This window comes from Bos grunniens, chromosome 19 (assembly GCF_055505025.1).
Source record: "Bos grunniens cultivar Pamir isolate PY7600 chromosome 19, Bosgru_T2T1.0, whole genome shotgun sequence".
In the NCBI taxonomy this organism is placed as follows: Eukaryota; Metazoa; Chordata; class Mammalia; order Artiodactyla; family Bovidae; genus Bos; species Bos grunniens.
Genome location: NC_141183.1, coordinates 46536050 through 46563420, shown reverse-complemented (window position 1 = coordinate 46563420; position 27371 = coordinate 46536050). Strand labels below are relative to the sequence as shown.

Sequence of the window (27371 nt, the reverse complement as noted above, 5' to 3'; positions counted from 1 at the left end):
CATCGCCACCATCATCACCATCACCATCATCATCATCACCATCACCATCATCATCACCATCATCACTATCACCATCAACCACAACCATCATCGCCATCATCCAACATCATCACCATCACCCACCACCATCATCACCATCATCATCAACACCATCATTCAACACCATTGCCACCATCATCACCATCACCATCATCATCACCATCAACCACCACCATCATCGCCATCACCATCAACCACCACCATCATCACCATCATCAACACCATCATCACCATCACCCACCACCATCATCATCAACACCATCATTCAATACCATCGCCACCATCATCACCATCACCACCATCATCAACACCATCATCACCATCACCATCATCATCACCACCATCACCATCACCATCAACCACCACCATCATCGCCATCATCATCAACACCATCATCGCCATCATCCAACATCATCAACACCATCATCACCATCACCATCAACCACCACCATCATCACCATCACCCAACATCACTACCATCATCATCACCATCATAAAATCAACTTCCCAGTGACCAGGGCAAGTCACTAAACTTTGTTTATCGATTTCCTCTTCTAAGAGTAACCGCATGCTCACTAAGATCGCTTTTGGCCGTGACACCCTCTGTTTCTCTCAAGGGTGTGTCTTACCTGCTCTCTATATTAGTCACAGAAATTTCTGAATCCAAAACTGGCTTTCTCTACCTACCAATGCATATTTGGACCACTTTCCCAAACCAACTGGAGCTGTGTGCTCAGGACACTCAATTTTGCCTGTGTTTGTGTGTGTGTGTGTGTGTGTTATAATTAGTTTAAAGAAAATATGACTAGAAAATTAAATCCTTTGCAAATGCATCATCTAATACTGTTCAGCACCAAATGGACATATTTTTGCACTGCCTGCTGTTTGAGATTATCCACACGAGGGCTTTCATCCATCAGCATGTCTAACAAAGAGTTAACGGAAAATCTGATAATAAAACAGCAAGCTCTATGTACCACCTTGCCATAGGACCCACTCTCATTTTTGGATGGAAGAGCAGGACAACGTGAAATGAGAAATTGAGGAAAATAACAGAAGTTGGAATGAGATGCCAAAGGAAGGCAACCATAAAATAACTGCAAACACAGAGAAGAAAAAGCTGTGAAGAATATAGAACACAATTACTCTAGTAAATGGTATTCACAGAATGCAACCATTTGCGTGAGAAAAGGGAGACATATGGTGATTATACACACATATGTATATTCATAAGTATCACTAATAAATTATACAACAAATTGATAGCATTAGTGGCCTTCAGGGAGGAAAGATGGGTGGCCATGAAGGTGAGGGGTAGAGAGACTGTTTTATTAAACTTTTTACTCTTTTGTCCTTTTTGACCATGTGAATACTTTTCTGGTTTCAAAATGGATTGTTGAAAATTTATTCTGACTCTTTGCAACCCATGGACTCTAGCTCACCAGGCACCTCTGTGCATGGAGATTCTCCAGGAGGGAATATTGGAATGGGTTGCCATCCCCTCCTCCAGGAGTTCTTCCCAACCCAGGAATCTAATCCAGGTCTCCCGCATTGCAGGCAAATTCTTTACTATCTGAGCCACCAGGGAAGCTCAAGTATACTGCAGTGGGTAGCCTATCCTTTCTCCAGGGTATCTTCCTGACCTGGGAATCGAACCCGGGTCTCCTGCCTTGCAGAAGGATTCTTTACCAGCTGAGCTACCAGGGAAGCCCATTACATAGGGTGAGCAGAGAACAAACCAGAAGCTGGAATCTGGGTTCTGGTTGTGTGTTTCTCAGCATCCATCTGTGTGATTTATACAAGCCATTCCCCTCTCTGGACCTCTGCTTCATCCTGCTGCCCCCACCCTCCAGAGTGAAGGGGTTCAATTAGACATTAGGTTACATTACATCCTCCCATCTTTCAGGATTTGCTTTCACCCTGGAGCACAGTGGTTCAGCAGAGCATGAACTTACCAGCCCTCTACTCTGTACCTGGTCCTTCCAGTCCCCATCTTTCTTCTGCTGGCTGTGTGCCCTTGTTTGCCCTCTGAGCCCTGGGATTTAGTGCTGGTGAAAGATGAGAAGCTGAGAGCTTGAACTCCAGTAAAATGAGGATGACCAAAAACTGCCAAAAAAAAAAAAATTTCAAAGAAATCTAAGAAAGAGCCTGGAAGAAGAAAGTACTAGGCGGGGCCAAGTATAATATAAGAAAGCCATAGAGTGAGTGGGGGAAGCAGTGGAGAGGCTGAAGTATGTGCAAAGTGAGATGGAACAGCAACTCCAGTGCCAGCCCCATGGAGGGAGGCTGGGAAGGATAGGGAAATCAGGTGCCCAGTGATCAAAACCCTGGTGACGTTCTGCTCGCCCTTTCTAGCAGCTCTGGAGCCCCCATCATGACCACTCAACACTGGCTGAGATCTTGTGGCACTGTAGCCGCCTCATTGAGCTCAGAGGTCACCAGTTACATGAGCTAAGAATAAGAGGGAACCTCAAGGCTTTAAGCAGAGATTGGGAAGAGAAGAAAGGAAGGAAAAGGAAAAAAGAGAAGGGAGGAAAGAGAGAGGCAGAGCGATAGGGACCCCAGGGCAGTACAGGGTCAGAAAAAGAAAAACAAAGAGAAAGAAGGAAGAAAAGGCGAGCTATTTAGGTTCACAGATAGACCCACAGAAGCCCACCTGCCCCGTAATAGCAATGAACTCTAGGAGGAGAAGCAGTGTCAGCTCATCACCAGGAGTCCTAAAAGAAAATGCACTTGGCATCTTAAGCAGAGCCACCAAGAATACATTGTTACTGCCGACGCTTTCCTCTTCCCTCCCACCACTTCCACTTAATCCCAGAGGTGGTGATGGGGGCAGAAAAGAACCCACAACCATCAGAAGAAAGATCAGGTTCTGGAAGGATCAGGTCTGAAGTAAAGGGCTTGGTGGGTTCGTACCAATGGGTATGGGACCATTTTAAAGACATCAACATCCGAGATCCCATCCCAAGAGCAGAAAACGCAGGAGAAACAGATGAAGGAGCTGACGGCATTTAATCTGGAGAAGAAAAGACTTTCTTGAAGATTTGGCTAGAAGGCTGACTGCTGGCGCCCCTTTCACCACGGATGTACTTTGATTTTATAAAGTATTTTGAAGGGTTCCCATGTGAAAGAAAGATCAAACTTATTTTGTGTGGCTCCCCAGGGATAAATTAGGAGACATTTGCAAAGAGACTGATTCCAATGTGACAAAAGGGAGCTTTAAACACTGTCAGATGTTTTGGAATACAATCAGTTACCAGTGGACTGTCACTGATGGGATGTGTAGCAGGGATTCCGCAGAACTGGGTGAGGTGGTACCTAAGGTACATTCCAAAATACTGGAGCACACCTGATCTGAACAGCTGACTCATTGGAAAAGTCCCTGATGCTGGGAAAGATTGAGGGCAGAAGGAGAAGAGGGCATCAAAGGATGAGAGGCCTGGATGGCATCACCGATGCAATGGACATAATGCCTGGATGGCTTCACCAATGCAATGGATAAATAGTGGACACCGATGCAATGGACATGGCGTCACTGATGCAAACTTAGAAAATGGTGAGAGACAGGGAGGCCTGGAGTACTGCAGTCCACGAGATCACAAAAATTCGAACACAGCTGGGTGACTGAGCAACATAATGCATTCCAATAACCATGCCCCTGAGCAGCAGGGATTTGGGGATAAGCAGGAATGTCAAGGGCTCCAGTGAAGCCTGATGAAGCCCACAACTGTCAGCTCCTACAACAGGATTATAAAAACAGAAAATCATACTGACTTCAATGGGCCTTCCCTCCCAGCAAACTCATTTCGTGGGAGAAAGAGCTGATAATTGGCAGTGGTGGTCACCCACCAGAAATGCAGGCTGGCTGGTGCCCAAAGGTCACACCGAAGGCCAGGAAGCCAGGTGTGGAGCGACAGATGTTTTAGCGACAAACAGGAAAAGGGAAATTTTCTTAAAAGCTTATGATTGGGAAATCACAATGCTAAACGTGAACTTCTTGGTGGATAGGTCACATGGGGCAGTTCAGGAACTGCCTTGTAAATTTGTTTTTTCAGCCAAGAGAGCTCGCCTGATTCACGAGAGCTGTCATGTCAGTGTAGCTCTGACAGCACCGATGCCGTGGGGCAGGGTTTAAGAGCACAGGGGCTGGAGACGGGCTGCCTGCACTGAAAGGCTGCTCTCCTGCTTAAGCTGCGTGGCTTAGGGGAGAAACTCAAGCTCTCTGTGGTCAGGAGTCCTCTCCTTTGGAGTAAACAGCAATATTCATATGTGCCTCATCGGATTATTTTGAGGGTTAAACATTTAGAATGTTTATGACACTTTTTTTTTTCTGTCATTTTTTGGGTTTGCTCTCGGTGGTGGTGCTCAGTCGTGTCCAACTCCTTGAAACCCCATGGACTGTAGCCCACCAAGTTCCTCTCTCCATGGAATTTTTCAGGCAAGAATACTGGAGTGGGTTGCCATTCCCTACTCCAGGGGATCTTCCCGGCCCAGGGCTCAAACCCAGATCTCTTGCATCTCCTGCATTGGCAGGCTTGGTTTACTCTTTATTTACTTGGCTGTGCCAGGTCTTCGTTGTGGCACGCAGGCGGTGTCTTTAGTGGCAGTATGTGAACTCTTTCCTTGTGGGCATGTGGGATCTCGCTTCCTGACCAGGGACCAAATCCAGATCCCCCACATTGGGAACTCGGAGTCTTAGCACTGGACCAGCAGGGAAGTCCTGACACTTGTTTTTAACGTAAGTCACTTGGAACATGTCCTAGTGATTAGGAAGACCTACATTTATTATACGGTTATTATTTTTCATGCTTTTGAAAGCAGCAGGATGGGAAAGGAAAAGCTTAGACTTTGGAATGAGTTAGAGCTGAGTTCAACTCCTTTCGACAGTTGTAAAAAGAGGGTAAAAATACCACACGCCCCCCACCCCCAAGGCTGGAATGAGAAATTAAATATGTGTCTGGTTCAGTTGCCTGGCATATAGGAATATTCAGGAAATCTTAGTTCCCTTCTCCTCTTCCCCATCTTGATGTGTTTTGTCTAGGTGCCAGGGCACTGTGCTAAGAGATAGAGGCAAAAATGAGAATGAGATGTGGTCTCTGTCCTCAAAGGGCTCACGTCCAGAAGGAAAGCCTAGACACACACGTGACAAGGCGCTATACAAAGGCTATGATGGGCCTATCAATCCAGTTACCTAGGAGGCAATGTTTCAGCTGGGATTTGAGGAAAGGGCAGAACTTCACAGAGCTGGTCCAAGTATTGGTCAAGAAGTTGGTGGGGGGGATTTCAGGCAGTGTAGGAAACGCACTGCATCCATGTGCCAAAAAGAAAGCCCGCGATCACTTGGGATCACCCCTGTGTCTGCCTCTGGATTTCTGTGCCAAGAGCCCTGGGGCCCATGCAGGATACCCTTCCTCTCTGTGAAGAGGTGACCCATCTGAAGAATTAACAGGAGAAGCCACGGCAGAGAAGATGCTCAGGCAACCAAAAACTGCATGTGTACATTTCAAGGGGGAAAAAACAAAACAAAACAAGAAAGAAAAAGCCCATAACAGCCGAACAAATCAGAAACATAAAAGGTCTCAAAGGTTCTACAGGACAGGGCTTTGTGCTGCCCCAGGGCTGTGATGCGGGGGTATGTCTGGCTGCTTCATCAGTCATTTCACTGAACTCCCAAGCTCCCCCGACCTTGGCCAGGATATGTGTCACAGTGGCCCCCCTCCCAGGGCTGCTGGGACCAGACTGAAGCCCGGGTAAGTGAGCCTCTGTCAGAGCCCCCACGAAACTGGTACATTCGGAACCTTCCCCCAAAGCCAGCAACAGATGTCTTCAAGGAACCGAATCCAGAGCAGAATTTTAGCAAAACCCAACTTCAGGAGCTTCTTCCCCAAGTGAATGAGACACACCAAGGCGGAACATTTTAAAAAGCTAGGGACTTCCGTGGCAGTCCAGTGGTTAAGACTTCGCCTTCCAATGTAGGGAGTACAGGTTAGATTCCTGGTTGGGGAGCTGAGATCCCACAAGCCTCAGGACCAAAAAACCCCACCAAAACATAAAACAGAAGCAAAATTGAAACACATCCAATAAAGACTTTAATTGATTAATTAAAAAGCTGAATGAAAGTGTCCAAAGTGCCCAGAGGTTAGTGGAAGACCTTGAACCTGCCCAGGAGGGAAGAAAGACATCATCAGCTAAGCAGCTGTAGGAACCCTGCTGTAAGAATGGCAGACTTGGGGTCTCAGGTCCACGGAAGTCACTCTCCCCCTCCTGCCCGTCCAGGGAGGCTGTGCTTGGTGGACTGCGGTCAGGGGCGAGCAGCAGACCTCCCCAGGGAAGTGGCTAAGAGGGGACACCAGAAGCTCCTAAAAGGCACGGCTGCCCCTGCTGGGCCCAATCTGCCAGAGACCCAGGGGCTGCTCCCAGCAGCTCAACACACATACTCCTCTACACACCGCACACATGCAAAACACCAACTACACACCACGTCCAGAAGCTGCCGATATCCACCCACACATCAACACACGTGGCACCCACCACCCGCTAAATGCAAACGGTCCACCCAAGTAGAGCATACACACCATCCCTCTATCCTACACACAACACACATACTCAAATAGCCACAGTACAGCATCTGCAAAAATAAACTCACCAGATACACCGAGATGCCCGTTCACACGTACACAGGCACATCCTACCCACACTCAGCGCCTGACACCCCACTCACACACTTGCTCAAAGGCCCACATTAGACAGCGGCTTTGGGTTCTCGACAGCCCACCCGACACAGTGAGACGTGGCCTCACAGTCATCCACACACGACCCACAGACACGCAATGTTGCTACTCCATGTCTCTCCCGCCAGCCCCGCACAACCCGGCACATCTGTGCAGCGCATCCCCCACCCGGCCGGCTCTGGCAAGAGGCTTCCCGCTCGGTGTGCAGCGGCCACAGTGGCCAGGAATTAAAATGCAGCGAGGAGGAGCCGTGCGCGTCAGCACCGCGTCTCCGGGAGCGCACGGCGCTCGCCGCCGCCGCCCCTCCCGCCAGCCCGGAGCCGCCGGGCCGGCGAGCCGAGGAGCAGGTGCTGGAAACCCAGCCGCGCCAGCGTCGCGCGGCCGCTGCCCAAGTTCGCCCGGGGGCCCCGAGGAGGGCCGGGCAGGCGGGAGGCGAGCGCAGCCGGCGCGGCCGCTACCGCGGTGCTGAGAGTCTCGAGAGGAGCCGGCGCGCGGAGCAGCGAGTCCGGGTCACCCCCGAGAGGAGTAGCCGGGGCTCCGCAGTCCCCAGCTCCTGGAGCACCCAGGCAGGAAAAAGAAGAGGCGAGGGACGGCGAGATCGGGCTTTTCTGGAAATTCGAGGCACTTCGCAGAGCCGTGCGGGGGAGAGAAGCGACACTTCCCTCTGGCCAGCAGCCTTGAAGGAGCCCGTCGGCCGGCAGCCTCCGGCGGGACCCTGAGACGCCCCCAGCCCCGGGCGAGGGCGGTCACATTGCAACGCAGGACGCCGGCGGCGCAGGACTCCGGGGAGCCTTAGCAGGTCTCCACCGAGCGCAGCCAGAGGAGCAGTTAGGAGGGTCCCGGAGGAAAGGGAAAGAGGGCCAGCAGGGCGACCGTTCATCCCGGTACACACCCACCCCACCCGCCCAGCCAGGAGCGGCCGCGCGCCTCTGGGGGCGCTCGTCCCCCGGCACCTTCTCCCCACGGTGTCCCAGCACCGCGGGCCACCGGCGGGGGACCCTTGGGGATGTCCGAATCAGGCATGGTGGCCGAGTGGCTGCTCTCCCGGGACCAGCGTAAAAGCTGGGATTAGGCGGAGCCCGGAGAGACTCAGCTCAGGGTCCCCCGAGGTCCAGGACAAGGGGACGCGGGTGCAGCACCCCGGGACCGGAGAGGCGGCGCCCAGCGGGGCCGCTCCAAAGGTAGTGGCCGGCGTCGGGCATCCTCAGGAGGACGCGGAGCCAGGAGAGCCTGGGAGGCGCTCGGGAAGGCCCGTGCCAGGGGCGGCGGGCCGAGGCGGGCTCGGTCCCGGGCGGACGCCCGCGGAGGCGGCGGTGGCGGCGCCGGGCGGGCATGCCGCGCCACCGGAGCTCCTTTCGGGCGCACGCTTCCCTGGCGCGGGCTGCGCGCGGCGGCTGCCGCTGCTGCTTCCACCGCTGCTGCGGACTTCCATGGCGGCTCCGCCCGGCCGGGGCCGCCGCCGCTGCCGCCAGCCACGGACTGAATGAATGAGCCGGAGCGGCGGAGCCGGGCGGCCCGCGGCCGCACTCACCGGCCCGGGACGCTTCCGCATGGCCCGCGAGGAACCGGCGCCCGCGGCGGTGGCGGCGGCCGGGCAGCCCGGGGGCGGCCGGGGCGGCGAGCGCGAGCGGGCGCTGCAGGGGCCGGGGGGCGCCCGCAGAGGGCGGCCGTCGCTGAGCCGCGCTAAACTGCACGGGCTGCGGCACATGTGCGCGGGGCGCGCGGCGCCCGGGGGCTCCTTCCAGCGGCGGGCGCTCTGGGTGCTGGCCTTCTGCACGTCCCTCGGCTTGCTGCTGTCCTGGTCCTCGAACCGCCTGCTCTACTGGCTCAGCTTCCCGTCGCACACGCGTGTGCACCGCGAGTGGAGCCGCCAGCTGCCCTTCCCCGCCGTCACCGTGTGCAACAACAACCCGCTGCGCTTCCCGCGCCTCTCCAAGGGGGACCTCTACTACGCCGGCCACTGGCTCGGGCTGCTGCTGCCCAACCGCACGGCGCGCCCGCTGGTCAGCGAGCTGCTGCGGGGGGACGAGCCGCGCCGCCAGTGGTTCCGCAAGCTGGCCGACTTCCGCCTCTTCCTGCCTCCCCGCCACTTCGAGGGCATCAGCGCCGCCTTCATGGACCGCCTGGGCCACCAGCTCGAGGACATGCTGCTCTCCTGCAAGTACCGCGGCGAGCTCTGCGGCCCGCACAACTTCTCCTCCGTGAGTGGCCCTCTGCGCGAACCCGCTCCCTCTGCTCCCTCACTTTCCCCAGCCCCGGGGTCTGGCAGCTCTTCCCCAGCCCGGGGGCTGGACCCCAGGCCCCTGGAGGTGATATCAGCCCAAGAGGCCCGGGGCAGAACCCAGTCTTAGGTCCCCCGCATATTCTCCAGGTTATGGGAACTCGGACGTCACTGCAGGAGGAGTCCTCTGGCTCCCTTGTTCCGGCCTCTCTCTTTGCATCCAAACCCCCTCTGGGAATACCAGTCCCCTTTCTTCCAGGCCTCACCCCCACCCCCCACCCCAGGATCCACAGTACTCCACGTAGCTACTCTGTGTTGGGGGTGAAGGGATGGGAAGACAGAGAAGCCTGTCTGAAGTGTGGGCTTGTTCTCTTTGGGAAACTCAATAGGAAGCTCTTTAAATATGGGCAAGAATCAGGTAGACCCCCTAAGCTCGCTGGGGACTCTAAGTAGCTTATGACTCGAGAGTTTCCAAACACTTCCAATTTGGGAGACTTTGGAGGAAATCACCAGAATACCAGCGGAGGATGAAGCTGTACCTAGTTTGGTGGGAGAAGCAGCAGCCCCTTCTGGTACTTTTTGTGTCAGGAAGTACCCTTCTGGTACGAGCTTGTGTCAGAAGCAATCTGGAAATGGAGCCGTGGTGGGTGCCATGGGGCCCCTTGTCCCCACGAGGTGTGAGAATGGGTCTGTCCCTCTAGGGGAGCCAACGCCCGGCAGTGGGAAAGCAGCATGGCAGAGATAGTGAAGCTGTGCTCAATTGATATTGAAGGCTTTGTAAACGTTTTGTTGTGCTGGTTCTCCCATGCTGGAGTCTGGATAAGGCAGCTGTCAGACAGAAGGTATCTGCTTTGTGTGGTCTGCCTAGGAGGAGTTGTGGTGCCAAGCCTCAGCGTGGCACCAGCCTGGCCAGCCATTCGTGTGTAAATGCCCCTTCAGGGGGTTGGGCTTTGCCACCAGTGCCGGGAATGTCCATGTGTGTAGTTTGTTCATAATGTTCTGATGGTGATTTTACCAGCTTTAGGCATTCCTCCTGACCGTCTCATCTCTGACAGTGCTTTTTTTTTTTTTTTTTAGGATAATAAAGAGATGCTTTGGTTCCAACAGGTGTTGGCACAGATGCCCATCAGGCCAGGGCTCTGATGGGCGGATTGGCCCAGTCCTGGTCTAGGATAGTGACCCTGGCCTCAGTCTTACTCTCTTTGTTTTGCTTTAAGCCTGCGTTAGCGGTAGCTGTGAATTATCCTCTCCCCAAAGATCCCTTGTTTCCTGAGCTTTTCAGCTTGCTTTAAAAGAATACCTATTTCATGGTTCCCCCGCCTTAGCAAGCAGGAGGTGCTGTTAACATATGTTTCTAAGTGACTTCGCCCAGACTTCAGATACAATTCTGAGTTCCGTCTAACAAAGAAAGAGGAAGGAAGGTCATGAGCCTTTATTGTTTACAGTAAGTCCCTTACATACGAACCTTCAAGTTGCGAACTTTCAAAGATACAAACCTACCTTTGCCTGTCCAATCACATAAGTTCATGTGTCTGGAGTACATTGTCACATGCGTGCATCCTCCCCAAGTGGCTGTGTTTTTGTGTCCTTTACTGTTCAGTATTGTATAGAAGACAGTAGTACAGTACCTTTATTTCAAGCCCAGGATGTCTGGAAATAAGCATAAAAGCAGCGGTGATGTAGTTGGTTCTACTGTTCTCTTCAGGGTACTGTGCTATAAGATGAAAAATGTTTTCTTTATTTTTCGTTTTTTTTATGTATTATTTGTGTGAAAAGTATTATAAACCTGTTACAGTATGGTACCATATAGCTAATCGTGTTAGTTGGGTATCTAGGCTGGCTTTGCTGGACTTAAAAATTGGACGCATGAACGTGATCTTGGAACAGAGCTCGTTTGCCTGTAGGAGCTTATTGTGTTGTTCTTGGGCTGACCACTCGCTAGCAGCCCCTAGAATTAGACTGAAGTTCACTGTTACATTCAAGGATCAGCAGCTCCAGTTCCAAGCTATACAACACCTGGAAAACTCAGCACATCTGATGATGGCTTTACAAAGCATGGCTCGCGGGCTAACTGCCAGGATTCACTTTTGACATTTACCACAGCCCTGCTTTGGCAGAGTTTTATTCCCATGTTAAAGATGAGGGATCGGATGCACTAAGATGCAGTCCAGAGCCCTGAGTCAGCAAGCTCAAAGTCCAACTTTGTATACCACCAGACGCACACACAGAAGCCACGTGGAACCTTCCTCTCTGACCCTGGGCCTCTCTTCTATCAGAGGATCCCTGGGTAGGACTCTAGCCATCAGCCACCTCCAAATCCTGTTCCTTCTGGGAGCAAGGCTGGGAGAGTGGAAACTGGCCCCCTGCAAGGGGGTCATAGCCTTGGCCACTTGTTAGGGGTCTACAGAGCACATAGTGCCTGCAGGAGTCATCTGACCTCAGTCTCCCTGGCAGGAATGCCCTGAGTTGGTGAAAATCGAGTTCTTCTCACTGGGGTACACCCTTCTGTGACCACCCGTACCCTGCCTTCCTGTGTCTGAAGACTTTGCAGGCCCACACCCACCTAAACCAAAGTGTTACTTCCATACCTTCCTGGGGACTCAAGTGACCCCTAGTGGCTTCACGTCATGGTATTGCCCTGGGAGTTTTCAGCGCCATCACGTTTCATGCTGTAGTTTTTCTCCAAGGGCCTCAGGATTAAAGATTGCACCCCTCTATCCATGGAGGCCAGAAGCTATTTCAGGGGAGCCCTTAATATACAGTGGGTGGGCCCATTAAGGAATCCTTTCTTTAACCACTCTACCCTGCCCCAAGCCTTTGTTGGCTCTGATGAAGGAACACTATAGTGAGTGGTTAAGAGTGTGAACTCTCAGGCTGAACTGATGGCTCAAATCCTGAGATGACCACTTGCTGTGTGCCCTTGGACAGGTGACTTAATCTCTCTGTTCTTTAATTTCCTGCTCCATCTAGTGGTGGTAACAATAGTACATACACCACATTCTCTATGGGCTTCCCAGGTGGCTCAATGGTAAAGAATCCGCCTGCCAGTGCAGGAGATGTGAGTTCAGTCCTTGGGTGGGAAAGATCCCCTGGAGGAGGGCATGGCAACCCACTCCAGTATTCTTGCCTGGAGAATTCCATGGACAGAGAAGCCTGGCGGACTATAATCCAAGGGGTCGCAAAGAGTTGGATACAACTGAATGAATGAGCATGCACGTAGGTATGTGTGAGATAGACACTCTGGACTGTGCTGGGTCCCCATAAAAATGCCGCCTTTAAAGGGCATCAGCCTCCTCACTGGTCTCTGGCCTCCAGCTTATGCTCCCTGCCCTCTGCATCCACCCTTGGCCCTATAGTCAGAGCAGTCTTTCTAAAGTTCCACTCAGAGCATAGCATCCCATTTCTTCAAACCCTTCAGTGACTCACCTGTCCCAGGTCCTGGTTCCTCAGGCCCTGAACCTGGGCCCTTCCTTATCTCTGGCCATGCTCTCTCTGGTACCACGTGCCCAAGCTCTGCTGAACAGCTGACAACAGCTGGACTGCTTCCTCTGCTACCGTAAGTGCGTATGGTGACCTGGGGATGCCCAGTCATCCTTCAGCCTCCAGCCCTGGGGTTTCCTCTCTTTTGAAGCCTTCCCTGACCAACCACCACCTCCGCTTCTCACTGAAACTGATACCTTCCTCTTTTTTGCCCTCTGCCTCCCGTTTAGGTGTCAGTCCTCACATGCATGAGTGTCACCACACTTCCCCCTCACACACACTGCCCAGACTCAAGCAGGAATCAGATCTGATTTCCCTGACATCTTCAGCCCCCAACACAGACCCTGATATGCATGTTAAGCACTCAGGAATGGTTTGGGGAGTGAAGACCTTCCCCAGGTAACCTCAAGATCTCATTGTTTTCCAGAATTCCTGGGTTAATTTCTCCAGGGAGTACCAGTGGAATGCCTTTCTAATGAGGAAATGCCCAGTCAGTTTGGGGGCATTTATTACTTTGGGGAGCAGAGAGAGAGAGAATGAGGATGCCAAGGTACCTGGGGTTCCGAAGCCCTAAGTGGCCCAGGTGAGGGATGAGCTTCCGGGGGGACCAGTGGGGAGATGTGCCCCAATATCTCATTCTATCCTGTTGGCCTCAGGCTCTAGAAATAAGCTCAACAGGGGAGATCAGAGGGCTGTGGGGCGTGTCTGTCAGGTTTTAGTCCGCAGGCCATTCAGGATGTGGTTACGTGCAACTCCTCTCTATGTTTGTCACAGCTGCGAAATGGTTAATCACTCAGTGGTCAGACAAAGCAGCTCTGCTTCCAACTGTCCATGTGATTTCCCTGGCTTCTGCCGTGGACCTCAGGCTCTGAACACTCTGGCCGCTCTGGGCTTTCCTGGGGGCGGGAAGACCAGCCTTCCCCAGTAATTGGACAGGACGGGGAATGATGAGGCCAGGCTCTGTGGGCATGGGGCCTCGGAGGAGGGCCTAAGGGTCTGGGAACAGCTGTAGACAGAGGCCAGTCAGGGCCCAATGACAAGAAGCAGTGATGTTCTCTGGGAGGAGGCAAGGGTCAGAGGAAGCATCCAGGCAGACCTCAGTTTAAGCTTTGGCTTTGTCCCTTTTTAGCTGTGTACCTCCCTCGCTAAGCCCCTGAAAGCTGGGAAGAAGATAATACGTATGCAGTGACCAGCCCCTGCCTGAACAGCATGCTGCTGCTGCTGCCAAGTCACGTCAGTCGTGTTCGACTCTGTGCGACCCCATAGACGGCAGCCCACCAGCCTCTGCCATCCCTGGGATTCTCCAGGCAAGAGTACTGGAGTGGGTTGCCATTGCCTTCTCCAGTGCATGAAAGTGAAAAGTGAAAGTGAAGTCGCTCAGTCATGTCCGACTTCGCAACCCCATGGACTGCAGCCTACCAGGCTCCTCCACAACCCCATGGACTGCAGCCTACCAGGCTCCTCCATCCATGGGGTTTTCCAGGCAAGAGTACTGGAGTGGGTTGCCATTGCCTTCTCCAGCCTGAACAGCATAGGAGCTCAGTATTCAAGAGCTGTTGTTATAATATGATAAAGAGATAGGCACAGTCTTTGTATCTCATGGTAGCAGTTATTAATTATGATCAATATCATTATCATCTCTTATCAGGAGCACTTACCTGAGTGGCGATGTGCTCATTTCCTGGTTCATTCATTCCAACACCCAATGTATACTAAGTGTCAACTGTATGTCATGCTCTAAACTAGCTGCTGGGGATGTAGCGTTAAATAAGGCATGGGGTGTGTCCTCCGTGAACCTGCAGTTTTGTTGAAGAAAGAGATAGCAGCAACAGATGCCAGGAGTCCAGAGGTGCTGCGTGGGCTCAGAAGGAATACCCAGAGCAGACTAGGGATCTCTAAGGGCTTCTGGGAGGAGGTGACATCGGAGCTGAGTCTGGAAGGATCAGTAGGAGTTCCAAGGTAGAGAAGGAGAGAAACGGGGCTTCATGGAGAGGGGGCACCTTGTGCGAATGGGGAGAATGGAGACATGAGAGAATGAAATTGGACACGTCCTTTCTGGGGCTGAGTGTGGCTCAAAGCTGTGCACAGGGCTTGGGGGTTGGGGCTGGATATGATGAGTTGGGGAAATAGTAACAACGCACCTATTCAATGGACACAAGTTTGGGCAAATTCCGGGAGATGGTGAGGGACAGGGAAGCCATGTGTGCCGTAGTCCATGGGGTCACAAAGAGTCAGACACCGCTTGGCAACTCAACAACAGCAACAATGACAACAATGCAAAGGTGTGAACACCTGGAGGCCACACTAAGTTTTTGAACTCTGTAGCAAAATGTCTGACTTCTTTCATTGCTGGCTGTCACACTGACAGGGAGATCTCATCTGGTCCCAACCCCCATCCAGCTGTCACCCCCTTTCCTAACTCCATCAGAATTCCAGCCTTCCCTGCCCCCCATTGCCTAACCGTGCACCACCCTCTCCCCCTATCTGCAGGAGTCAACCCTGAGTGCAGATTTTGGACCGGTCCTCTGTACTAAAAGCCAAGACAACAGCATGTGATTTCATCACACTTTGTCACAGGAAGCAGGCTGGCTGCTGCAAGCCAGCCACAGAAAACAAGAAATCATTTCAGCAACATGTTGTTTAAAATCAGCAAATTCCGTTGAAGTGGTGCTAGGCCAGGCAGCCCAATAGTTGTGAAGATGGATGGCTTCAGGGAGGAGAGAAAGATACCTTTGCCTTTAGAGAAAGAGGGATAAACGAGCTAATACATGTCAAATGCTTAGAAGAGTTTCTGGAACCCAGTAAGGACTCAATAAATGTGAGCTATTTCCGTTCATATTACTTGCAGTGAACATTTCGAGCGAAGGACGAAGGCAAATAGTACCGGGCGGCTGCGATGTGCCAGACCCAAGCTGAGCACGTTTCACACCATCTCAATTTTCACAATCACCCTAAAAGGTTGTGTAATCATCGCCATTTGGCTGATGGGGGACATGCCCCTCTGGGCAGTTCTGTAGTTAAGCTGAAAGTCACAGAGCCAGCATATAGCAAAGCTGGGATCTGAACCCAAATCCTCAGGGCCACAAAGGCATAGCTACATAGCTGGATGAGGAAAGAGCAGGTTTGGTGGGGCAGAGGTTTTTCTGGGAAGACCAATCCAGCCTCTATTCTGCCCTGACCCGCCTATGTGACTTTGGCCTCTGCAGCTTCCTCTGTGAAATGAGAGCAGGAGCCAAATGACTAATGGGACTTAGCTGCAAAGTTCTCCATCCAAGTGAGCAGTCAGGGGAAAATAGGGCTTAACTACTGCAGATGGCCCATGCTCTTCAGCCAACCATTTTGCGTCTTTGCGGTGATGAAGCGGGGGGAAATGTACACGTTATTGGAGTGCTAGAGACAGGATGGTGATTAAATAGACATTTATGCAAGGAACATGAAAAGACTTCCCCCAGTTATGTGACTTTGGGGAAATCAGTTTGGGGAATCAGATGTCAGTTCTGCTCAGGTCTGTAGATACCCAAATGGACCCACGTCACGCTGATTCTGATAGTGGCTATTCGGGGGCCACTGTGGCTGGTCATGAAGGCATCAATCAGATGTCTGCCCAATTGAGAAGGGCTGGAGGAATAACCAGACCATTCGGTTTGCGCATCAGTCACTTTGGTTCTCCTCAGTGATTTGCTGGGATCGGCTACTCAGAGATTCAGTCCAGTGGTGCACATTGAGCATCTACTGATTGCCAGGCACTGGGCCACAAAGATGAGCCCAAACCCACTGTTTGCAGTAAACTGTCCTGCAGAACTGAGTGTGCCTCCCCGTGCAGGAAGGGGGACAGACTCTAGCCCAGGATTCGTATGAAAGCGTTAGTTGCTAGTCGTGTCCGACTCTTTGAGACCCCATGGACTGTAGCCCGCCAGGCTCCTCTGTCTAGAATTCTTCAGGCAAGACTATTGAAGTGGGTTGCCATTCCCTTCTCCAGGGGATCTTTCCGACCCAAGGATTGAACCCGCTTCTCCAGCTTTCCAGGCGGATCCTTTACCATCTGAGCCACTAGGGAAGCACCAGGATTTGTACAGGGCACCTGTTATGTAAATGGGTCACATCAATTTCACCAGAATCGAATGACTATTATGGCACCCATTTTACAGATGAGGAAACGGAGGCTCAAGAGAGGTACAAAGTCATAGCTCAGAGGCAGCAGAGTTAAGATTCAACCAAAGATTAGTCCAGCTCGGAAGCTGATATTCTTTTTGATGACACTATTCTGCTGCTAAGTCACTTCAATCGTGTCGAACTCTGTGTGACCCCATAAACAGCAGCCCACCAGGCTCCCCCGTCCCTGGGATTCTCCAGGCAAGAACACTGGAGTGGGTTGCCGTTTCCTTCTCTAACACCATTCTACCAACTCTCAAAGATGCTAGTGAGAACAAATCTTTCCATAGAAGGTGTCCCATACAGTCAAGCCTTCACTGAAAATTTCTTTCACTACAAGTTGGTACAGCCCCTGGAATTTATCCTGGTTTCCAAGCCCTGCCACCCTGAGAAGGAAAAGCCATTCCTAGGATCCATGATGGACTTGCAGCCAATGGAAATATTATAGGTCTATCATGGGGAACTTACTCAGGAGTTATGCAAATGTTTTCATGTAGCCATAACCTGAACTAAATTCCCATATTCATTCTTTCAAGGACATGGATAACTTTGAAATCCTGGCTAAGGAGCTATTGCCAAATTGAGTTCCAGCTCAGACCTGCGCTAACGAACAAACAAATGACTCACGAATAATTGGAACATGAATTGTTGGTAAAACAAATAGAGGCCATGAACGTACTGGGGAAGTTTGTTCTCCTGAGCATGTCAAATATCTCCCCTGACACCATTGTTTATACTATTAATTTGCTTAGTAAATTGTTTCCTCTGATTCTGCACACATTTATTGAGCTCTCTGCCAGGTCCTTTTATATTCATTATTTTATTCCAGCCCAACAACGGACCAGACAGAAAAGTATTCCTCTTTCCTTGATACAGATAAAGAAAGTGAGTAGGTTCAGTAACTCACCCAAGGTCACAGACATAGACTCTGATCTTAGGATTCCAAAGTCAACCCTCCTTTCCCTACGTCACAGTTTTTCCTACAAAGAAATCCCAGTGCAGCTTTGGCTAGATTAACCTGCGTTTCTTTTTTTTAAGGTGTTTTTGGTTTGTTTTTTAAATTTATCTATTTTTTGGCTGCACCGGGTGCTTGTTGCTGTGTGTGGGCTTTCTCTAGTTGTGGCAAGCAGGGGCTACTCACTTTCTAGTTGCGGTGCTCAGTCTTCTCACTGTGGAGGCTTCTCTTGTTGCGGAGCACAGGCTCAGTAGTTGTGATGCAGGGGCTTAGTTGTTGCAAGGCATGTGCGATCTTCCTGGACCAGGGATTGAACCCATGTCCCCTGCATTGGCAGATGGATTCTTAACCAGTGTACCACCAGGCAAGTCCAACCTGCATTTCTACTTAGCCGACTTTTAGTGATCGTACCTTGGAGAAGGAAATGACAACCTACTCCAGTATTCTCGCCTGGAGAATCCCATGCACAGAGGAACCTGGCAGACTACGTAGTCCATGGGGTCACAAGAGTCAGACATGACTTAGTGACTAAACCAGTGATCATACCTGGATAGGAATGTGTAATATACATTACCATCTCATTTTATCCTTGTAAGAACAGAGGGTGAGTATTGCACTCTATTGCATGTCTACAGAGAAGACAATGGCACCCCACTCCAGTACTCTTGCCTGGAAAATCCCATGGACGGAGGAGCCTGGTAGGCTGCAGTCCATGGGGTCTCGAAGATTCGGGAACGACTGAGCGACTTCACTTTCACTTTTCACTTTCATGCGTTGGAGAAGGAAATGGCAACCCACTCCAGTGTTCTTGCCTGAAGAATCCCAAGGACAGGGGAGCCTGGTGGGCTGCCATCTATGGGGTCGCAGAGAGTCGGACACGACTGAAGCGACTTAGCAGCAGCAGCAGCCTGTCTAACTTCAGAGGGTGGAGTGTCTTGCCCAGGGTCACATGACACAGCAACAGAAATTAGCCAAAAACTGTGAATGCAGTCCTCCTATGGCCTCTATATACCGCTTCTTTCCCTAGCAACTTTGTTCCTGGCCAGGGTGGACTTGGGGGCATATTGTCTGCCCTGAAAGATTTTCTTAAGAGAAAGGCAGTGGACTTCTGAGTGCCTTGCCAAAAAGAATCAGCGCTCAAACTGGCTGCTAAGATGAGGTGTTGGGTTCCTTCTTTATCTCTGCCCGGTGGCCTGCCCTCCTTCCCAGGCAGGTTTGTTCTGGCATATTCCAATCGGCTGTGGATGAATAGAGAAGCTTCTAGACCCATGCTTCCTAAAAATTTAGCATACTCAGATTCCTGGGCCCATGGCAGAGGTCCTGATTTGGTAGGTCTGGAATGGAACTTGAGATTTGCATTTCTGACAAGCCCCCAAGTGATGCAGATGCTGGTAGTCCGTGGACCACACTTTGAGGGGCAAGGCTTGGGCTCCATGAATGCTGAGAAGGAGGCATCCATGGGCTTTCTCAGTCACATCTGACTCACTGGGTCTGTAAGAAAACACACAGAATGGGCATCCTGGAGTGGAGCAAGGAAGGTACCTGGGGGAGGAGTCCTGGGTTCCCCAGTGAACCCCAGAGGAAGTGCATAACAGAGGCATTGTTGTTCTGGCATCAATGTCACATCACAGCAGGCGTTGCACAGGGGCCACGCGTCAAGCCAGTGTCAATCAAACCAAATTGAAAAGGCCATGTGGTCGGCTGAATAATGGCCCCTCAAAGAGGTCCTCATCCCCAGAACCTGTGAATACGTTACCTTACATGGCAAAAGGGACTCTGCAGATGTGATTAAGGACATTAAAAATATTTATTTATTTATTTATTTTTGGCTGCAATGGCACCCCACTCCAGTACTCTTGCCTGGAAGATCCCATGGATGGAGGAGCCTGGAAGGCTGCAGTCCATGGGGTCGCTGAGGTCGGACACGACTGAGCAACTTCACTTTCACTTTTCACTTTCATGCATTGGTGAAGGAAATGGCAACCCACTCCAGTGTTCTTGCCTGGAGAATCCCAGGGACAGGGGAGCCTGGTGGGCTGCCGTCTATGGGGTCACACAGAGTTGGACACGACTGAAGCGACTTAGCAGCAGCAGCAGCAGTCTTCACTGCTGCAGGTTCTTAACCACTGGACCACCAGGGAAATCCAGAATAAGGGCTTTGAGATGGAAAGATTATCCTTGACCACCTAGTGGGCCCCATGTAATCACAAAGGTCCTTGTAACAGAGAAGCAGGAGGGTCAGGGTCAGAGAAGATGGAACCGTGGAAGCTGAGGCCAGGGAGTCAGAGAGAGATATGAAGACACTGCACGGACAACTTTGAGATGGAGGAAGGAGCCGCAACCCAAGGAAAGCAGGTAGCCTCTAGAAGCTAGGAAAGGCAAGGAAACAGATTCTCCCCCAGAACTTCCAGAAGGGATGCAGCCTTGTTGACACCTTGATTTTAGCTTTCTGACCTAGAATGGTATGCTGATAAAATTGCGCTGTTTGATGCTACTAAGACTGTGGTAATTTGTTACAGCAGCAACAGAAATTTAATACAGGCCTCATTTGCTGTACAAAACACTCTCTGTTACACCTAGTGAACCAGGCTGAGTAGGTTTAGATCAGTGAAGTGAAGTTGCTCAGTCGTGTCCGACTCTTTGCAACCCCGTGGACACCAGGCTCCTCCGTCCGTGGGATTTTCTAGGCAAGAGTACTGGAGTGGGTTGCCATTTCCTTCTCCAGGGAATCTTCCTGACCCCAGGATTGAACCCAGGTCTCCCGCATTGTAGACAGACATTTTACCATCTGAGCCACCAGGGAAGTCCAGGTTAAGATCAGGGTCTATCCTAAAACCTAGAAAATGAAAGAATCCATAACAAACATGTAGCTTGGTTCAAAAATAGTCCACGTGGGAGTATTTTATCCATGTTTAACATTCATGCCAGATTGGGAATTTGGACCCCAGCAACTAGAAAGGAGTACAACTAGAAAAAGTAAGAGGAAGTAGGAAGAATGTGACTTCAAGAGTCAGACTCAAGTTCAACTCCCAGGACTGCCTAGCATTGACAGGGTGGCTGTTAGGGTGGGAGGTGCTTATCTTCGTTGAGATTCTGTTTCCTTCTTTGTAAAGCAGAGATCATACCTTCCTTGCAGGGCTGTTATGAAACTTAAAGACAATATAATAATCCGTTCAAAAATGATTTCTTGAAAGCCAGGTGTGGTCTAGTCCTGGTGGATGAAAGTTGAGTATGGATACAGAAAGCACCACCACTGTCGTGAATGTAAAAGCACAGATGTGTTCATGCTAGATAAAAGTGAAAAGTCACTATCATCTTTATCATCATTATAATGATGACCCCTCTCACTTCTTTGCAGAAAAAATTTCCAAGTGCTGGAAGAATAGCATGACCTTCTATACACTGTTACAATTCTAGCCAGGAATAATTAAGTACTTTTAATCCCAAACCTATATGGGTAGGTCAGTCTTTGAGGGTTTCTTTAGTCCCCTGATCCAAATTTAAAAAGCAAAGAGGGAGATTGGGTGGCTCAAGGTCACGTTGAATGGCACTGGGACGCTTGAAATCGACTCTGAGGATATTTGCGCTTAAGCTTTTATATCACCACAGTGTCTATTTCTTCCTCTGCAAGTTTACTCTTTTTGCAAAATACATACACTGACCATCCCCTTCTGATTCCAGCAGCATATCTGATCTGAAAGTTGTTGATTCTCTGATCTCTGAAAGTGAAAGGTTTAATCTCCTCTTGGAACCCCTCCTAACGAAAATTATTTTCCCACTTTGAAATGGCATGGGCATCCACTGTGAACTCACATCCATAAATCTAAGCCTACCACTCAGGAAAGCAGATGAGGTTTGATTCCGCTGCTCAGCACAGCCTCGCAGAGCAAATTATGGCAAGAATTTGATTTATAGAAGAACCTCAGAGGCTCTGGAGTGAGACGTGTGTTTATTCACTTTATTACCGTTTATTTTACACTATCTCTTTATGCTCCCTGCACATGGATTTGAAAGCCTGTTTGGATAGATGCTTATGACCTACAAGTCTGCACAGCCCTGTTGAGGAACACAGCTTTTTTTGGTGATGCTGCCAACAGCCCAGGTTGGGGGTCCATATAGCGATGTTGGGATGAAGCCCAGATCTCACAAACAAGCTTGGAGATATAGCCCAGAGTTCTCGCTTGAACTTCCCCCAGCTCTGCCTTGGTGTGGTACTTGGTGTGGATCTCCAGCTGCAACCCAGGATGTGTAGAGGCAGGCTTGATTTAAGATTCAAATATCTCAGAACAGCTGGGGATATTTAACATCGCTATAATTACATTACATTTCTGACAGTACAGGGAGTGAAAACCTTTTTTTGTTGTTGTTGAATATTCGATGAGCATCAAATATTTTAACCAGCCAAAGAAACACGGGTGCATTTTTCACATCCAAGTAAGTTTTGTTTTTAAAATTCTGACCTGGGGTGGCTCTCATCTTCTTTAGTCGGGTCTTTAGGGCAGCAAGAGCACCGTCACTCTGGCCGTGGCTGAGGAGCTGAGCCCGATGGGCTGTGATGCTAAGGAAAGAAGGGGCTGGGCAGGCACTTAGTAGGCAGGTAATGCCAGGGCTGATGCAGAAGGTCTCGAACGTCCTCGTAGCTCTCTTTGCTGTGGCACCACCAACGCAGTGGCGAGGAAGTGAAGGCCCAGAGAATAAAAGGAAACTCGCCCAAAGTGACATTTATAAATAAATGTTGGAGCCGGGGTCAGCTGAGGTCCCTGCAAAGGCATTTCTGGCAAGTTGAGTACAATGGTTGATGCCAAGAGGTGGGACGAGAGGAAGCGGAATCAGACAGAAGACGACCTCCTCTGCACCAGGTTCTGTGCCTCATGCTTGTGTCTCCTACCCTCATGGCAATACTTTCTGTACAGTCCTCTTGTGCCCATTTTATAGATGAGGGAATCAAGGCCCATAAGGTTAATGCGGGAAGTGGTGTTGAGGACCTGCATCTTGTGCTTTTAAAGGAGAGCATTTTCTTTCTTAAAAAAAACTTTTTATTCAGTATTGGAATATAGTTGGTAGACAATGCTGTGATAGTTTCAGATGGACAGCAAAGGGACTCAGTCGTACATATATAGATATCCATTCTCCTCCAAACCCCCGCCCATCCAGGCTGCCTCATAACATTGAGCAGAGTTGTGCTATACAGCGGGTCCTTGTTGATTACTCATTTAAAATAAAGCGGTATGTTCATCCCAAACTCCCTAACTATCCCTTCCATCCATCCTCCCCCACCCCCGGCAACCATAAGTTCGTACTCTAAGTCCGTGAGTCTGTTTCTGTTTTTTAAATAAGCTCATTTGTATCATTTCTTTTTAGACTCCCCGTATAAGGGATGTCATAGGATATAAGGAGAGCATTTTCAGTATTTAATATTTATTGACCCCTGGCTGCCTCACGCCCACCCCCACCCCACCTTGCCCCATGCTCCAAGAAGCTTAGCCAGCCAGCAATGTGGGAAACCACCAATCAAACACCTTGTCTGACCTCCCTCTTCCCACCATCCTGGAGTCGTGGGTCCATGGCCCTGAGTCACAAAGGCAAGTCATTTAAGAGCTGTTGATCTTTCTCAAGGAATTTTCTGGCTTCCCTCACCCCCTTCCTTGGGCTGTTCCCTTACCCAGACCCCTCATCTGCTGTCTCTGCCTGTCCACCCTCTCTGTTCTGTCTAGCTGTGGGTTTCGTTAGCTACGCACAGAATATACCTGGAAGGGTGCATGAGGTCTGCCTCTGAGGAGGGGACTGGAAGGATGGGACAGGGTGGCTGGGAAGGAGCCTGGCTTCACATTCTGCATCATTTTCTATGGTTTGAATATTTTTAACCACATGTATGTATAATTTATCACAAACAAACATATGATGCACAATAAAAGTGCTGTCTGGGGAAAATCCCAGCTCTTCTGAAGTTAGCCCATCTGGAAAGCACGATCCCGTCCTTCTGACCCGTCATCACTCACTTTATGTCTCTCTTACCGTTCTTTCCTTTCTCGGTCTTTTACTGTTATCCTCCGTAGACTCCATCTCCTCTCGTCAGACTGTCACCTCCGTGAGGGCAGAGGCCATGCCTGGCTCTATCTTCTGACTGGTCCAGTACCTACTTCCATTTCTCGTGAGTGACAGGTGCTCTGCCCAAATACTGAGCCGCTAAAATGGGACCTAGGGGTGATGGTTCCACCAAAGTATACATGACTCATTCGGTCATTCATTCGTTCATTCATCCACGAAGGGGCAGCCAGATCCCTCTTGTAGGGGGCATCGTGCCAGATGCAAGGCTCAGAGGGACATGGATGTGTGCCCTCCACCATGGAGCTTGTGAATGATCTCCATGAAGGTGACAGTCATTGGGAGGGCTGGTTTCAAAATCCCTGATCCAAACCCAGACCTACTGAATCAGAATTTATGGGGAGAGGTCCAGCGATCTCTTTTGAATGCAGAACCCCAGTTGATTGAGGATGTTAGGATCCCAACCCAGACCTGCTGAATCAGAATTTATGGGGAGAGATCTAGCGATCTGTTTTGAATGCAGAACCCCAGTTGATTGAGGATGTTAGGAAAATATTCTGTGTTGGCGGGGGTGGGAGGAAGGCAGTGGCACAGATAAACACGCATGCTCAGCCACTCAGTCATGTCTGACTCTTCATGACCCCGTGGACTGTAGCCCACAGGCTCCTCTGTCCATGGAATTTCCCAGGTAAGAATACTGGAGTGGGTTGCCATTTCTTTCTCCAGGGGATCTTCCTGACCCAGGGATTGAACCTGCATCTCCTGCAACTCCTTTATTGACAGGTGGATTCTTTACCATTAGCCATCTGGGAAGATCCATACGATATATAAATAAGTGAGCAAGACTGTTTCCAATATTAATAAATTCTTTTAAAGCAAAAAATAGAAAGAATGTGATAGAGAGTGTCAGGGAAGGATTGCTTCTTCGAGGAGATGATATCTCTGCTGAGACTGGGAATTAAGAACAGAGGGTTCCGAGAACAGATTCACAGCAGAGGGACCAGGGGCTTGAGGCTGGGGGAGGGGGATCGGCCTCCTTATTCCAACACTGGAAATTCATCTTCTGTAGCTCAAGTCTCCTTTTTTTTTTCCTTTTCTATGAGCACATCTGGCTCCTTCCAAAATGTAGCTGCCTCTCTCACCCACACAATGTAAAGAGAACCACATGATTCTAGCTGTTCTGGAAATATTGACCTCCGGAATGCTAATGTAATGTAGCCCTAGGTCCTTAGGCTGAACTCTCCTTTAAAAAAATAACTCCAAGTGAGTGGAAAAAACCTGCAGTTTCAAGAATCCAATTGCAAATCCCTGTTGGAGGGCAGCTCAGTGAGACCGAAATGGTCAGGCCCTTTCTTTGGAGGGCTACATCCTGGTTAATTATCACCACGTTCCTCTGCTGATTAATTTTTGTGAGAGCATAACAATTACCTTTGAGGTTCACATGGACTTTCCTTCTTCAGCCTCTAAAGTGTTCAATCAGGATGGCTGGTTGTCCACACTGAACACAGGTTGGTTCGCCTGGTTTTGTGTTTCAGAGAGAGTTTGCAGATCTTTTACTTCTGTTCGTCTCCATGATAACCCTGTGTCTGAAAAGCCAGCAGTACGGTTCCCATTTTACAGATGGGGAAAGTGAGGCTCAGGGAGAACTGACTTGCCCAAAGTCCCCAAGGAGTTCTGACTCCAACTCTGGTACTTCTCCCAGCCCGTGGTGATGAGTTAAAACGAGGAGACCAAATCAGAGGCTGGCTGCAGAGCCTCAATGTCAGGGCCACCTACTGGGGAAGGTTTTCCCTGAAGGGCTTTATGAAACCTGGTCAGGTGATTGAATCCTCCAGCTTGGAGGCGTCTGTGTCCCCTACAGGCAGAGAGTCTCAAACTTCAGGAACTTTCACATGCATGAGAGTCACCTGTGGATATTGTGAAAATGCAGGTTCTGGTTCATTCAGTAGGTGGGGCCTGAGACTCTGCATTTCTGACAAGTTCCTGAGTAAGGCTGATGCTGCTGGTTCACAGCTCAGTAATTTTTTTTTTTTTTAATGAACATTTATCATTTATTTATTTGGCTGTGTCAGATCTCATTTGCGGCGTGCAGGATCTTCACCGCGGCTCCAGAACTCTCTAGTTTGTGGTATGTGGGCTCAGTAGATGCTGTATATGAGCTCAGCTGCCCAGCGGCTTGTGGGATCTTAGTTCCTCAACCAGGGATCGAACCCGTGTCCTCTGCATTGCCTGTTGGACTCTTAACCCTTGGACCACCAGGGAAGTCCCCACAGCTCACATTTTGATTCGCAAGGATCTACAAGGCATGAGGAAAAGACAGCCTGGAATAAGAGAAAAAGGGCTTCTGGTCCCAGACCCAAGTGTGTATCAACCCCAACAATTTATCCTGTGTTTCAACAATCATCCCTTTGGGAGAGAGTTCAGGGAGGGACCATGTTGTCTTGAATCCTGCCCTGAGAAGCAAAGCTGCTGCTTCTTCCAAGCTAGACCTTCAGGCTGCTACAGCTGCTGCTTAGAAATGCGGAGGGCACAGCAATAAGTAAGTCTTTGTTAAAGATCACTCTTTTCTTTGTCTTTATATGATACTGGAATGACGAGTCATTTAAGGAAACCATGTAAATGGAGATGGGGCAGTGGGGTCACATACCTCCCCAGGGAGCTCCCCACGAGGATGAGCCGACTCAAGGTGTTTCTGCACCCTGTCCTGATTGTGTGGATGTCCATGGGACGTGTCCTGAAAGGTGTGAGTCCAGGAAGGACAACCTCTTGCTTGATCACAGTAATCGTGAGCCTTTGTCTTTGGGCAGCGTGCTGCTCCTAAGCGGGAGAAGCCTTCAGTTTGAAGGAATCGTGCCAGTAATAAGGCATTTCTAGGTAATGCAGCCTGAAGCCTGTGCTTTTGTTGCTACAGGCCACCAGTTAGAATTGCTAAGGCGGCTTGCTGACCATGCTTTGGACTGTTCATCTGATTCACTCATTCATACTCTTGTTTGTTATTTTAGTCATTCATCCCTTTGCTCCTTCTTTTATTCTTTCACTAACTCAGATTCATCTACTCATTCATACATTTAGTGACTGCCTTCTATATACCAGATACTATGCTGGGCTCTAAGGATATCAGAGTGAATCCATTCTAAGTCCTCAACAATTCAATGTCCTTGCCCTTGTATATATCTTATAACCAGACCACAGCCAATACCCCTTCAATGGCTTCTCCGTTTTAGTGCTGGAAAACTGGACCAACCATTTATTATCTTTATTCTGAGAATCTGCTCAAAGTTATCATGTGGTTCCCCATCAAAGATAAGGCCAAGCACCCAGGCAGGCTCCAAGCCCTCTCCCTCTGCATATCATGCATTCTGCCATGTTGAACAGCTTCCATACATCTTCCACATTCACCCAGGGCTTTTTCCTGTGCTGTTGCCTTGGTCTGAAATGTCCCGCAACCCCCATGTCTTCCTAGAAAGATCCTTCCAGAGTCAGCTTTATCATCTTCTCCCCTTTTCCATGCTTCCCTAGTGGTTCAGCTAGTAAAGAATCCACCTGCAATGAGGGAGACCTGGGTTCAATCCATGGGTTGAGAAGATGCCCTGGAGAAGGGAACAGCTGGCTACCCACTCCAGTATTATGGTCTGGAGAATTTCATGGACTGTATAGGCCATGAGGTCACAAAGAGTCGGACATGACTAAGCAACTTTCACTCCATGCCTCCATGCTAGGAAGAATTTGGTTCTTTCTCCTCTGCATA

General features: G+C 50.1%; 1 protein-coding gene across 1 annotated transcript in view; it reads left to right on the top strand.

Moving 5' to 3' along the window:
• The first annotated feature begins 8253 nt into the window (after positions 1-8253).
• ASIC2 (acid sensing ion channel subunit 2) overlaps positions 8254-27371 on the top strand; it is a 295279-nt gene continuing 276161 nt past the window's right edge. Inside the window, exon 1 of the mRNA XM_086360270.1 lies at positions 8254-8971. Coding sequence (XP_086216396.1) covers positions 8258-8971 — 714 coding nt within the window. The 5' untranslated portion in view covers positions 8254-8257. The remainder of the gene's footprint in view (positions 8972-27371) is intronic.